Below are 13,185 nucleotides of genomic sequence, written 5' to 3' on the forward strand. Positions count from 1 at the left end.
TGGAATGCAAGGGGGCCGAGCATGGAGATGAACATGCTGATGATCAAAGTCAAAGCTTGCTGACTGACAAGAACACTTGTGTTTTCATCCTCAGTACTTTTCTGTTATCTGTAGATAGGTAGCTGGTGAACAAGCTTGGCCCACTGGCTGCGAATTACTTAACAACAACAACAGCAGCAATAATGTGCTGTCAAATTAATTCTGACTTATGGTGACCTTTTCCAGGGTTATCCAGGCAGAGAATACTCAGATGTGATTTTCCATTCTCTTCTGGGGGCGCCCTGGGACTATGCAGCTTGTCCAAGGCCACATAGGTTGGCTCAACTTCACAGGAGGCCCAGAGGAACTCCCAACTTCTGGCTCCACAGCCAGATACCTAAACCACTTAATTACTTCTCTTATAATAATCTATGCCTAAATTGATCATAAGAGCATTTTTTGTAGAAAGACCACAACTAACTCTATCCCCATTCCAGCCTTACATAGTATAGTTTCCTGAACACAAGGAAAGGGGAGCAGCCGCCCGACTCCCTTCAGTGTTGTGAATGATGACAAGCCTGAAGAGAAAAGGTTTTAGCACAAACCCTGGAAAATCCTTGGAGAAGTTACTGCAACTTCGAGAATCCTTGTCAGGACCAATTTAGGGGTTATAGTTCAAAACAAGAACCCCACAAAGCAATTCTGAGCTCTGGCCTTGGTTGTGTAAACTTTGATTTGTAAACAGCTGCAGTCCAGCTGATTAGTCTGAATATAAAGTTAATTTCTCAAAAGGGCAGTGTTGAATTCTTGAGTTCTTTGAAGCAATGCTGTCTGCTTGGGATATCCTGTAACTCATTCTGAATTCTGTGGGAAGCCTATTGAGAGTATTCGTTGTACTGTAGGTTGGATTCAACTCTATATAGATTCTAAGATAATTTTCTTTTGTTGCCACCTGCACATTGCTGGACTGCTTTTTGTGCATGGAAAGGAAAATATTGCATGAAGCAAATTAAAGACTGATCTTTTGTGTCTTAACATATCTTTGGTGTTATGTTCCAGGAACTGCTTGCATGGGGATTTCCTGAATTTGTAAAAATTGTAGAAGTTGGTCCAAGAGACGGATTGCAGAATGAAAAGGTAACTGAACAATGAGGGTTGTAGTTGTCTGAGACAGATAGTATCATATCAATAAAAGCTAGACAGGAGAGGTTGCTGACGACGGTACTGTAGTCTTTTTGTTCATTTATATCTTTTGGGTTTTTATACTCTGCTTCCAACCCCGTATTAAGAACTGATAACTTTTTCATCAGTGTTTTGCAGAGAATTAGTTAGACAAAAACTTGGCTTGGGGGGTGGGATTGAAAAATAAAATAGAACTGAGAAGAGCAGCAACTTCCCCAACATTCCTTGCTCACAAATAAAAATGTGTGAATAGCATTGTGCCTGAAAACTAACAAAGAAAAGGACAGTGATTCTCCTTTCTTCAGTGCTTTGAGGTGTAGCACTCCTGGGCAACAAATCCTATCCCAAGATCATTTCTTATGGCAGTAATGCTAATTGGGACCCTTGGGAACAAAGGTTCTCTGTATTAATTTGCAGATATATTATAAATGATAAATATGTTAGTAACTGCCTTTGTATTCTGCCCCACTGCAGAAGGTTCTCTAACTGGCATCCTGAAAATATAAAAACAAGCAGAGGCAATGTTGGTTTCTTTGTGTTTTTTTCCAGATATTATGGACTTTGCTGGTTTAAATATGTGTAGCATTTAGAATGTGAACAACACATGAAATTTGTGGGTAAATGTGAAGGTTGTAAATTCACTCAAACATCCAAGTGAAAAAAACACATATACCAATGGCTGGAATCCCATTTCTTGACTTAGTAGGTCACAAATAGGCCCCATTGAATCAATGGAACCTCGAGAGGGGTTGACTCACCAAATTCTCACTGGTTCAGTGGGCATGCTCTAGTTGTGTTTCCCTATGCTAATCAACAGGATTTCAGCTGTTGAGATTTAGGGCTGCCAGACCTCAGGGCACTGGCTGAAGCCTCAGAGTTGCTATCCTTCCTCAGGTCTCCAGGCAAGGAGACAAATCTCAGGGTGAGCAGTGCTGCCGAAAGAGAACATTTTATTTTATTGTCTGCCTGGCTGCCCACCTCCTCTCCATTCCCAACTAGTTGCAGGACTCCCTGCCTCAGCATATGAGTTTTGCAAGCATAATATTTGTTTAGGTGATAGTATAGTCAGTTCTCATATTCCACCCCCACCTCCCCATATTATTTTGCAATTGTTACACAAGGACCACCTCCTGGTCTAAGCTTTTGGCACAGAAATCTCAGGGAAATGGAAGTTGTTGGCCTGGCAGCCATAATGAAATTGCGGGGTGAGGGATAGCAGGAGGATGGTATTCACAATGCTGATTAAGAGCTTTTCATACCGATCTTCCAACGAAAAAGCAACAGGAAACAAGGCTCTGCATAGGACCAAGAAGAGCATCAGATAGTTGAGAAACTGAATAATGTTCATCTTCTAGAACAGGGATAGGTAGCCTGACACATTCCAGGCATTAGGACAACATCCATCTGTCCCTGACAGCATGGCCAATAGAAGAGTATTGTGGGAATTGTGATCCAGACCCCAAGGTTGCCTTGGCCACGACTATACATCCCGGGGGGGGGGGGAACGGATGGGTGGAATGCAAAGCAGCGTTGTCACTTCATATGACACAAGCCTTACTGTGTTTTAATTTTTTTATTAATTTTTTTTCCTTTTGATCTATGCCATCTTGGAACTGTTTACTTTAAATTAATTGTTATATCTTATATTGCCTTGTTTTTAACTATGTAAAACTGTGAATATTTTAAATTGTTTTTATTGTATATGTTGTGAGCCGCCCAGAGCAGACTATGTCTAGATGGGCGGCATATAAATAAATAAATAAATAAATAAATAAATAAATAAATAAATAAATAAATAAATAAATAAATAAATACAGTGCCCAATGTGTACCATTTTAAATCACATTAGGCTTTCCTCTGCAGTGAACTGATCTTGTCTAGATCAGTGGTTCTTAACCTTGGGACTGCAACTCCCAGAAGCCTTCACCACCAGCTGTGCTGGCTGGGGTTTCTGGGAGTTGCAGTTCAAAAACACTTGAGTAACCCAAGGTTAAGAACCACTGGTCTAGATGATCACTGAACGGTGGCAGATGGAGAGTGTGGTGGCAACAGCAGCAATGCTGGTGGAGTTGGTGGCATGTTTGACAGTTGCTGGTGTGAATGCACTTCATGGCTGCCACTGCGACTCTCCAGTGGTCAGCAGGGCAAGAGAACTTGTGCAATGGGCAACTGGACATTAGTGGATGGTTGAGCACTGTGTTTTTTAACCACAGGAGAAATAAAAAATCAAGCATATAATAATGCTGTAACAATATAAGAGACTACCATTAAAAAAGCACATACTGTATATATTTTAAATATTTCTACACCACTTTTGAACTCCTGAAAGCTTTATGTGGTAAAGAAAATATAAAAACTTAAATATTTCATTCAACCAAAGCTAAGCCACTAAAATAGTAAAACTAAGCCTCTAAAATATTAAAATGGTCGGTCTGGCGTCCCAATAATGTTCATAACGTTTCCACTCCTACTAAAACTACATACACCTTTGCTAGTAAATATAGACTAAGGTAATTTATTTCAGATTTCATTTCACATTCCCTCGATGTAGCCATTTGTTTACTTTTCTGTTACTTTGTCTTTAATATCCTATATGCCACAATAGAGTTTCTTTGTCTTTATTGCTTTTTCTTTTTTTTTAAAAGATCAACCAAAATAGTAGTGTGTTGAGGAAGAAGGAAGAAGAAATAGCTTTCTTCTTAATGAGAATATGGATGACTGCTCATTTTTGTCTGATAATTATGAAGTAGATCTGATAAACATGGAAAACATAGTTGCCAACCTTACCTTAAGAGAAAAAGACTTTAGAAGCATGATGACAGTTTATGTTATCCTACAATCCATTGAGAGGACCATACTAAATCCGAGTCCCCCCTACTCAGGAACATTGAGCCACATGAGTGCTATTTCTCCTTGGTCTTGTTCCACATAGTTGCGCTCTCTCTCTCTCTCTCTCTCTCTCTCTCTCTCTCTCTCTGTGTGTGTGTACACACAGCATAACCACATGGCTGGTAATCACAGCTGATCACTGCTGGGAAGTAATGGCAGTGACAGTCCTGATGCAGTTGGCTCATTCTTTGTGATTATGGTTTGTACACACACACACACACACAAACACAGAGAGAGAGAGAGAGAGAGAGAGAGAGAGAGAGAGAGAGAGAGAGAGAGAGAGAGTCAAATAACCCCACAGAAACATATCCTATGCACCTTGTTTGTATGAGGAAAGGGGATCTTTAGAATGGGACTACATCAGCACTATGCCAGATTTTTCAGTGATGCTTTTCCTGACATGGTGATGGTATTATGGCAGCATTGCTGGCAGATGAAATCAGTGTAAAGAGGTGGTGCTGTTGCATCAATAGAACTTTTGTAGAACCAGGATTGTCCCCAGTGAAGGGTTTCTGTTTATAGAAGCAGCATCTGACATGCCATAGATGAGGGGGATGGGTTAAGGTAAACTGCATTGCACTACCAGAAATTGCTTTGTGTATTATTATGTGCAGCCCTAATGGGTTTGTAATTTTAATTTTTTATTAAAATAAAAAAAATTGATTCTCCCATTTTTGTTTAACTCAACTGGTTTGTTAAGATGAAGTCCTTGTCTTTTGTTTTGTTTTTGTAAGACAGCAAAACATCATGGAAATTGTTAGAATATGCAGTGGGGGGGAATCATATTGACTAATCACTAGCATCAAGTAGTTTCTTCAGAATTCTGGGAAGAGATAGCAAACCTGTATAAAACTGATAGCTTATTGTCTTGTATAATGTAAGTCTTCCTTTGCTTAAGAAAGTACATAATGACCATTATATTTTAAATATCATTGGCAATTTAAAAAAAAACGTTACAATGCTATAAATACCTTTTGCAGAGATGTGTGGATTTCCTGTGATATGCTTTACATCACCCACAAAAGCTCTTTTCTTTCCCTTTTCATAGACTATCGTCCCTACTGAAGTCAAAATTGAATTAATTGATCGACTTTCCAAAACAGGGCTGCCTGTCATAGAAGTGACAAGTTTTGTTTCCTCGAAATGGGTACCTCAGGTAAGCAAAGGAAATGACAGTTCCAACCATTCTTGGAAAGATCCAGAATTAATTCTAGTCCTCTGTCCATGCTATGATTCTCCAAATGAAATCATGTATACCAGGCTTGTCCAACCTGTGGCCCGAGGGCCGCATGCGGCCCAGGTCAGCTCATAATGCGGCCCAGTGCAATTTTTTATTTTTAAAGAAATTTCAAAGTTTCAATTTACACTGCCGGCGCTTGCAGCCAGAATGTGGCTGGGGCATGTCACAACAGTAGAGGGGGACAGAGGGAAGGAAGGAAGGAAGGAGTGGGAGGGCAGGGGAGCTGCGTGACTGCATTGCACTGTCCTCGTCAATAGGTGGATCCCCTCCCGGCCCCATAAAGCCACCGGAGTCGAAGCTGCGGAGGACGGCTAGGGCTGCCCCCCCATGCGGCCCAAACCAAATGTATGTGCGGCCCAAACCATATTTCCATCTTCTAATGTGGCCCAGGGAAGGTGAAAGGTTGGACACCCCTGATGTATACCATCCCACAACAGTAATTTGGGAACATTGTAGATGAATTATGCACTCATGGATAGCATGCATTTTGGCCCCACAGAGTGGAGCAATATACATCATATTTTGGGTACCACCAGCTTACATGTTCCATGTTTTCCTAAAATCTGAGTTTGGAAATCTTGCAGAAAATTGTGTTCTGTAACATTGTGTTTTGACAGTTGTGCCAAAGCTGTTCCTTCTAATAAAAACTGATATTTAATGCTTATATCACCCTTTTCATTCTCACCCCCAGTTTTTAAAAAAATGTTTTTAATTATTTCCTGTGAAGACTTTTAAACTGAGCTTGTCAGAAGCAGGGGGAAATGGAGAACAATCTATTTTTCATTCTCATTTCAAGTCTGAATGTTTTGTTTTAATGGCTTAGCTGATGTTTGGAGGAACTTCTCTTTATACGCTAAGGCCATGTTACTTGAAAATGGAGTGCACTTTTGATCATGTCTTCCTAATACTTATTTTCTTAGGTCATGGGAATAGCATAGTTAGTTGTGTTTCCATCATTTGTTCTCTCATTCTCTGTTTCCATTCCTCCCTTTTCTTTCTTGAAAGTATTTTTAAGCTCCTTTACCATTTCCTTACTAATGTTTTGTTTGGCACAGATTTTCTGACTAAAAACAGCCAGAAGAAGTGAAATTTCTGCAGTAGCAAGGTGCCATATAAAACAGGATCCCACACCTATAATTGAAATGGCCAAGAATGATAAACAAGTGCCATTGAAATACTTATTGCCTAAGTATCTTATTGCACTTTGAAGGTTAATTGGAAGAATGTTAAAGTAGTTGTTAAAACAAGGTTCTGCTTGCAACAAAAATACCAAGGAGACAAATACATTCAAATAAACCTTATTTGCAGTGGTTATATTTCATGGAGCTTGAATTGTGCTTTCTGGTTAGCCTGTTAATTCTGTTTTCAGTTATGCTGTAAGGGTTAAGAAGGTAGGCTGTTGCCATATCGAGATAGCATTGCATTAGCTATTTAGTCTGGAAGGTTTTTCTCAGTCTATGAAGTATAGATAGCATTCTGAGTTTAATTAAGGATTAAAGATTTTGGAACTATAAAATCCCATAAGCAGCATAGCATTGTCATGTCATTGATGTCTAATTTTTACTATGTAAGCTGTCTCTAACCATCTAGTGTGTACCAACCATCTAATAACATTAACTTCATAGAACACAAAACAAATATATAGGTTATGAATGCATATCCACACATAATACCGTTTTCCCCAAAATAAGACCTAATCTGAAAATAAGGGATGTGTTGCTGCTGTGAGTTAAACCGCAGAAGTCTCTGTGCTGCAAGGTCAGAAGACCAGCAGTCGTAAGATTGAATTCATATGACGGAGTGAGCTCCTGTTGCTTTCCCCAGGTCCTGCCAACCTAGCAGTTTGAAAGCTTGCAAGTGCAAGTAGATAAATAGGGACCACCTCAGTGGGAAGGTAACGGCGTTCTGTGTCTAGTCGCACTGGCCATGTGACCACAGAAACTGTCTACGGAGAAACGCTGGCTCTACGGCTTGGAAATGGGGATGAGCACCGTGCCCTAGAGTCGGACACGACTGGACTAAATGTCAAGGGGAAACTTTACCTTTACCTAACCTGAAAGTAAGCCCTAGTATGATTTTTCAAGATGCTCATAAGCCTTATCCCCAGTTAAGTGAAACCCCACCCTCCACCATTGTGCAGCAACCAGACGAAGATGACATGACTGTAAAATTAAACATCCCCTGAAAATAAGCACTAATGCATTTTTGGAGCAAAAATTAATATAAGACCCTGTCTTATTTTTGGGGAAACACAGTATCCACAGACTGGAAATATACTTTTCGGAAGTATTCAGCTTAAGGTTGGCAGAATGAAAGGCCCAGCCATTGTTGTCATGCTAGACTGTGTAACTGTGTGATTGTGCCAGGGCAGCAGTGCTTTGGTCCTGTGCTTGGACACTAGCCCAGCAATAGTATTGTGCTGGTTCATGCATGTGCAACATGTGAAAACCATATTGAATATCTCCTTGCACGACTTCAGAAAAAATACTACTGCAGTGGTTCCCAACCTTGGGTCTCCAGATGTTCTTGGATTAAAACTCCCAGAAGCTTTCACCACCAGATGTGCTGGCCAGGATTTCTGGGAGTTGCAGTGCAAAATGTCTGGGGACACAAGGTTAGGAAGTACTGTACTACTACTTGTGCAGATCACAGATGGATCAGGAATTTAGACAACTGGCCATATATATGAGCATATTATTCATAAGCTTATATCTGGATGGAATCGTAGCTATTCATTACCAGCTTTTCCCACTGATTTCATTGTGTCTGCTTTAGGTAAAATTAAGTCTGAATCCAGTCCAATGTCCCTAGTGATGAAATAAGTAAATTTATCTGGGTAATGAAGCATTGTTTTGCATAGTTTCATCTATCCTCACTGCTTACTGATGCTAAGTAATAAAGAATTCTAAAAACAGCTGATGCGTCATATTTCCTGCTCCAAATGTAATGGTTTTGAAATGGAAAAAAGGACAGCATTAATGGCAGTTCTATCTCTCTGTCCTTAATGGATGTCTGTGCTTACGAAAAAGATTCAAGAAGGGATGGGAAGAGACAGAAGGGTAGCACTTAGAAGGGAATGTTGTCTGGTCTCTGTACAATTCCCTAAATGAAACACATTGATTGCTCAATAACGATTAAGTCTGGAGGCTCCCTGATGGTAACTCTCATCTGGCACTTGTTTTCTCTGAGTCAAATATACTGTAGTATTCGTTGCATCGGCATTGAGTTTTTTTCTTGCTTAAACGTTTGTATAAACTAAATTTGCCTCTTTCTGCATTTTTCTGTTAATAACCATTAGCTAAATTTCTGATACTATCATATGATCTTAGGAAATTAAAACTGTATTTTGTCTTTAAGATGGCAGATCACACAGAAGTAATGAGAGGAATAGAGCAGTATCCTGGAGTCCGCTACCCGGTACTTACTCCTAATCTTCATGGTTTCTATTCTGCTGTACGTATGCTGCACATTCTATGCCTCTGCCAACTAAGCCCTAGTTGCTGTGAAGTATTCCTCACAACTGGCATGTAATGCCACTTAGAGAGCAATGCTAACCGATGCTGAAGGCCAGTTGAGAGTGGAGGGGTCAGAGTGAAGTGGGCAGAAGGTGTAGCATGCCCATGATGAAGGCCCTCCGCGTGCACCTGGCAAGCTCTCTGGATGTAACTCTGTCTCTGGCAGTTTCTCCATTGGAGGCCAGCCCTCAAGTGAGGTGTCTCATTGGAGAGATGTACTGTATGAGTGCATCCACCAGATCGTTTTCTTCGTTCACCCAATCTGGCTCCAGATGTTGAGACTCAAAACATACCACAGCCTTGATTTGGGATAGGATTCTGCCTCCTGTGCCCCCAGTTAGATTCAGTGGAATGGAAATTTTGAGAAGGATGAATTGCAGGGTGAGAAAAGGTAAAACCAGCATTCATATGATCTCTTTCCCCAGCTGCTGTTGACTCAGCAGGCCAAAAGATACAGAAAATACATGCCTATAGAGAAAGATCTCACTACCACCTTGTTACAACTCATGTACGTAGGATAGGTCTGCCAACTATTTTTTGTACCTACAGGATTTCTTCAGGGGTAATACTTAACAATGCCTAATGGGGATCTCTTTCAGTTCAGTTCCAGGGTCCAGAATCAGTACATTATTGGAGCTGGAAACCAGACTGAAAGAGACCTTCATTATGCATTACTAAATTATTGTCCACAAACATCACCACAGATTGTTTGGGCCAAAATGTGTGAGGCAGTTTTTAAAGTGTAATAAACTTTAATAAATAAAGAAAATGACTTTTCTCAACATCCTGAGGCTTTTTCCTCTCCTTCGTATTTAGGATTAAGTTGGCCATCCTTTGGTTTCAGTTACTCCAGATGACAGACAGTTATGCAGAAGAAAAATGTAAAGTTATTTTATACCTAAAATGAAGAAGGGGAAAAAAATCAGTTTTCCTTTTCTTTTGTTTCAAATCTTGTTTTATTTCAGATCGCTGCTGGAGCAACGGAAGTGTCAGTCTTTGGTGCAGCATCTGAGTCTTTCAGCAAAATAAATATTAATTGCTCAATAGAAGAAAGCATGGAACGATTTGAGGATGTTGTTAAGTCCGCAAGAAGCATGGGCATTCCAGTACGAGGGTAATAATAATACGTTTTATCGATAATGGCCGTCTGCTAAAGGAAGCTATAATTTCATATGGTGAGGGCTTTTAAAAAGAGCAATAGAAATGGATTGTGTCATGTATTTGACCCATAAAAGGGTTACTGATTTACAGTGCCGTTCTGTGCATGTTTACTCAAAAGCAAGTCTCACTATCTTCAGTGTAGCTTACTTCCAGTATGTACATTTGGAGCTGATAATTACAATTCAGCATGAATCACTAGGCATCATACAGGATTCCTAGCACCAAAGTGGTCATTTAACCCATTTTATGTCATCATGTTCCAACAGTGTCATTTCAAAACCAGTCCTTTAACTATTAAATCCACCCAGCAGGTATACAGCACGATCCCCAAATGACTCCTACCGGTAGGTCATATGTAAAAAATTAGGACATAACAGCACCATGCTATATAAGATAGTTTTTTTTCTTATTTTTACACACACACACACACACACACACACACACACACACACACACACACATCTGACACACACACACATCTGACACACACACACACACACACACACACATCTGATGCACAGATCTCAGGCATACGTACATTCAGGTGGATCCTTGTGTTTCATGGCTAGCAGCCAACCATTTAATGTGATGTTTATTTGAATCCCATTGGTATTTTGGGGGCAATTTTGAAGCAATCCTTTTCTCCCTTTCTTTTTGTTTCTTCTCAGACCTAATCCTATGTACTTGGTCTCATAGTAAAGGTATAGAGGTACCTGTGAGTCTTCTATGACAGTATGAGGAGTCTTCTTTGCATTTATGGGCCATGCATACAATAGCAGATGATAGTAAATTCAGTAGCAAATTATTATCAGGGGAAACTGAATAGAGTAAGTAGGTGAAAGATTTAATTCAACCCCCCCTTTTTTTTAAACAGAAATGGATGTACAAGTTGAAGGGAAAAAAGAATAATGGGACTTTTAAAAAGAGAATGGCTGTTCGTTGCAGCTTTTTGTAGCAATTATTATTTACCTTGAACTTCTTGTTGAGAAGATTATGTTGGAGGAATGTTTTGTTAAATTCCTTTTAGTTAACAGAGCATAAACCTGCTATAGCATAGAAGAAAGGCAAAGGAGAATAGCCAGCTTCCACTCAGCTCCTTTTGCTCTCACAGTGACTAGCCCTTTGTGTATAAAAATCACTCTACAAGTAGCTTAAGTAGAAAAAAAATCTTTACTTATTGTTGTGGAATATCAGTTACAGTCAAAGGAACAAAGAAAGAAACTGCAGTCTTAACCATGCTGGAGGGCTGAAAGCCACCATGCTGGCTGCATGATCAGAGGTCAGGAGCACATGGTTACATATATGCTCTGCTCTAAATTCAGAGAGGAAGAGAGAGCAAACGAAACAACAGAAGCAAAGAAACAGGAAGAAGAAATGGGGGCTTGCCTTAAGCCTAAGAAAAAGTGCTTAGAATCATAGAATCATCGAAAAGTGAAGTTGGAAGGGGCCTACAAGGCCATCAAGTCCTTGCTCAATGCAGGAATACAATCAAAGCATATCTGCCAGGTGATTACCATATTTTTCACTCTATAAGACGCATCTGATAATAAGACACACCCAATTAAATAATAATAATAATTTTAAAAAATAAAACTCCGCCCCAGCCGGCTCATCATCTGGAAGCCCTCCCTGCCCCGGAAGGGGAGGAGAAGGGCGGCGTGGTGGCGATGGGAAGCCAAAGAAGATTTGTCTCGATCGCCGGGTAGGTTGGGAGGGTAAAAAAAGACTGGCGGGGGGGCATATGGAGCGAAAAATACGGTACCGGTACTTGTTTTCTTTAAAATAAATTAGAATTAAAAAAAAAAACTCTGCCCCAGCCAGCTCATCATTTGGAAGCGCTCCCTGCCTTGGAAGAGCAGCGTGGTGGCGATGGTGGCGGTGGGAAGCCAGTATTCGCTCCATAAGATGCACACACTTCCCCCCACCCTTTTTGGGGGGGGGGGAAGTGTGTCTTATGGAGCGAAAAATACGGCACTGTATCTGTGTTTTTCTTGAATGCCTCCAGTGTTGGAGCACTCACCAACTCCTGAAGTAAGTGGTTCCGCTGTCATACAGCTCTAACGGTTAGGATGTTTTTCCTGATATTCAACCGAAATCTGGCTTCCTTTAGCTTGAGCCCATTATTGCGTGTCCCGCACTCTGGGAAGATCGAGAACAGATATTGCCCCTCCTCTGTATGACAGCCTTTCAAATATTTGAAAAGTACTATCATATCACTCCTCAGCCTTCTTTTCTCAAGGCTAAACATGCCCAGTTCTTTCAGCCTTTCCTCATAAGGCTTGGTTTCCAGCCCCCTGATCCTCCTTGTTGCCCTCCTCTGAACTTGTTCCAGTTTGTCGGCATCCTTCATGAAGTGCAGTGTCCAGAACTGGACACAATATGCAAGGTGAGGCCTAACCAGTGCCTAATAGAGGGGGACATGTACCTCGCAGGATTTGGAAATGATACTTCTATTAATGCAGCCTAAAATAGCATTTGCCTTTTTTGTAGCCACATCACACTGTTGGCTCATGTTTAGCTTGTGATCTATGACAATTCCAAGATCCTTCTCGCTCGTAGTTTTGCTGAGCGAGGTATTCCCCCATCTTGTAACTGTGCAATTGGTTTCTTTTTCTGAGGTGCAGTACTTTGCACTTATCCCTCTTGAATTCCATTCTGTTCCTTTTGGCCCAATACTCCATCCTATCAAGGTCATTTTGAATTCTGTTTCTGTCTTCTAGGGTATTAGCTATTCCACCCAATTTAGTATCATCTGCAGATTTGACAAGCATTCCCTGAACTCCCTCTTCCATGTCATTAATAAAAATATTGAAGAGCACCAGGCCCACGACTGAGCCTTGGGGCACCCCACTTGTGACCTCCTCCCAGTTAGAGAAGGGCCCATTAATCATCACCCTCTGAGTACGATTCTGTAGCTGACTGTGTGTCCACCTGACACTTGATCTACCCAGCTCACACCTAGTTAGCTTGCTAATCAGGATCTCATGGGGCACTTTGCTGATAGGTTAGTGGCAAGACATAGTTCCGTTAGGCTGTGAAACCTGTGTTAGTTTGCATGCAATAATTCTATTTTCTCCATCAGACTGTGCCAGAATTTCTTTTCAAAATATGGAACATTGTAGAAACAAATTATAAACACACATTTGATGCAATAGGTACTAGACATTTTGATTAGATTAATCAAAATCAGTTTCCTTTGGGTGCAAAACAAGAGCTTAC

The 13,185-nt window shown here is 40.6% G+C and overlaps 1 protein-coding gene across 6 annotated transcripts in view; it reads left to right on the top strand.

The window, feature by feature from the left end:
• The window catches only part of HMGCLL1 (3-hydroxy-3-methylglutaryl-CoA lyase like 1), a 90,301-nt gene that overhangs the window by 25,835 nt on the left and 51,281 nt on the right, over nt 1-13,185 (top strand). For 4 of the 6 annotated variants that reach the window (XM_020781799.3, XM_073000374.2, XM_073000391.2 and 1 more), the window contains exons 2-5: nt 1,039-1,116; nt 5,099-5,206; nt 8,648-8,743; nt 9,771-9,919. In XM_020781799.3, coding sequence (XP_020637458.3) covers nt 1,039-1,116; nt 5,099-5,206; nt 8,648-8,743; nt 9,771-9,919 — 431 coding nt within the window. The remainder of the gene's footprint in view (nt 1-1,038; nt 1,117-5,098; nt 5,207-8,647; nt 8,744-9,770; nt 9,920-13,185) is intronic. The other 2 variants (XM_078386414.1, XM_073000381.2) reach the window with 1 other exon arrangement.

The sequence above is a fragment of the Pogona vitticeps genome, chromosome 1 (genome assembly GCF_051106095.1).
Source record: "Pogona vitticeps strain Pit_001003342236 chromosome 1, PviZW2.1, whole genome shotgun sequence".
Taxonomy (NCBI): Eukaryota; Metazoa; Chordata; class Lepidosauria; order Squamata; family Agamidae; genus Pogona; species Pogona vitticeps.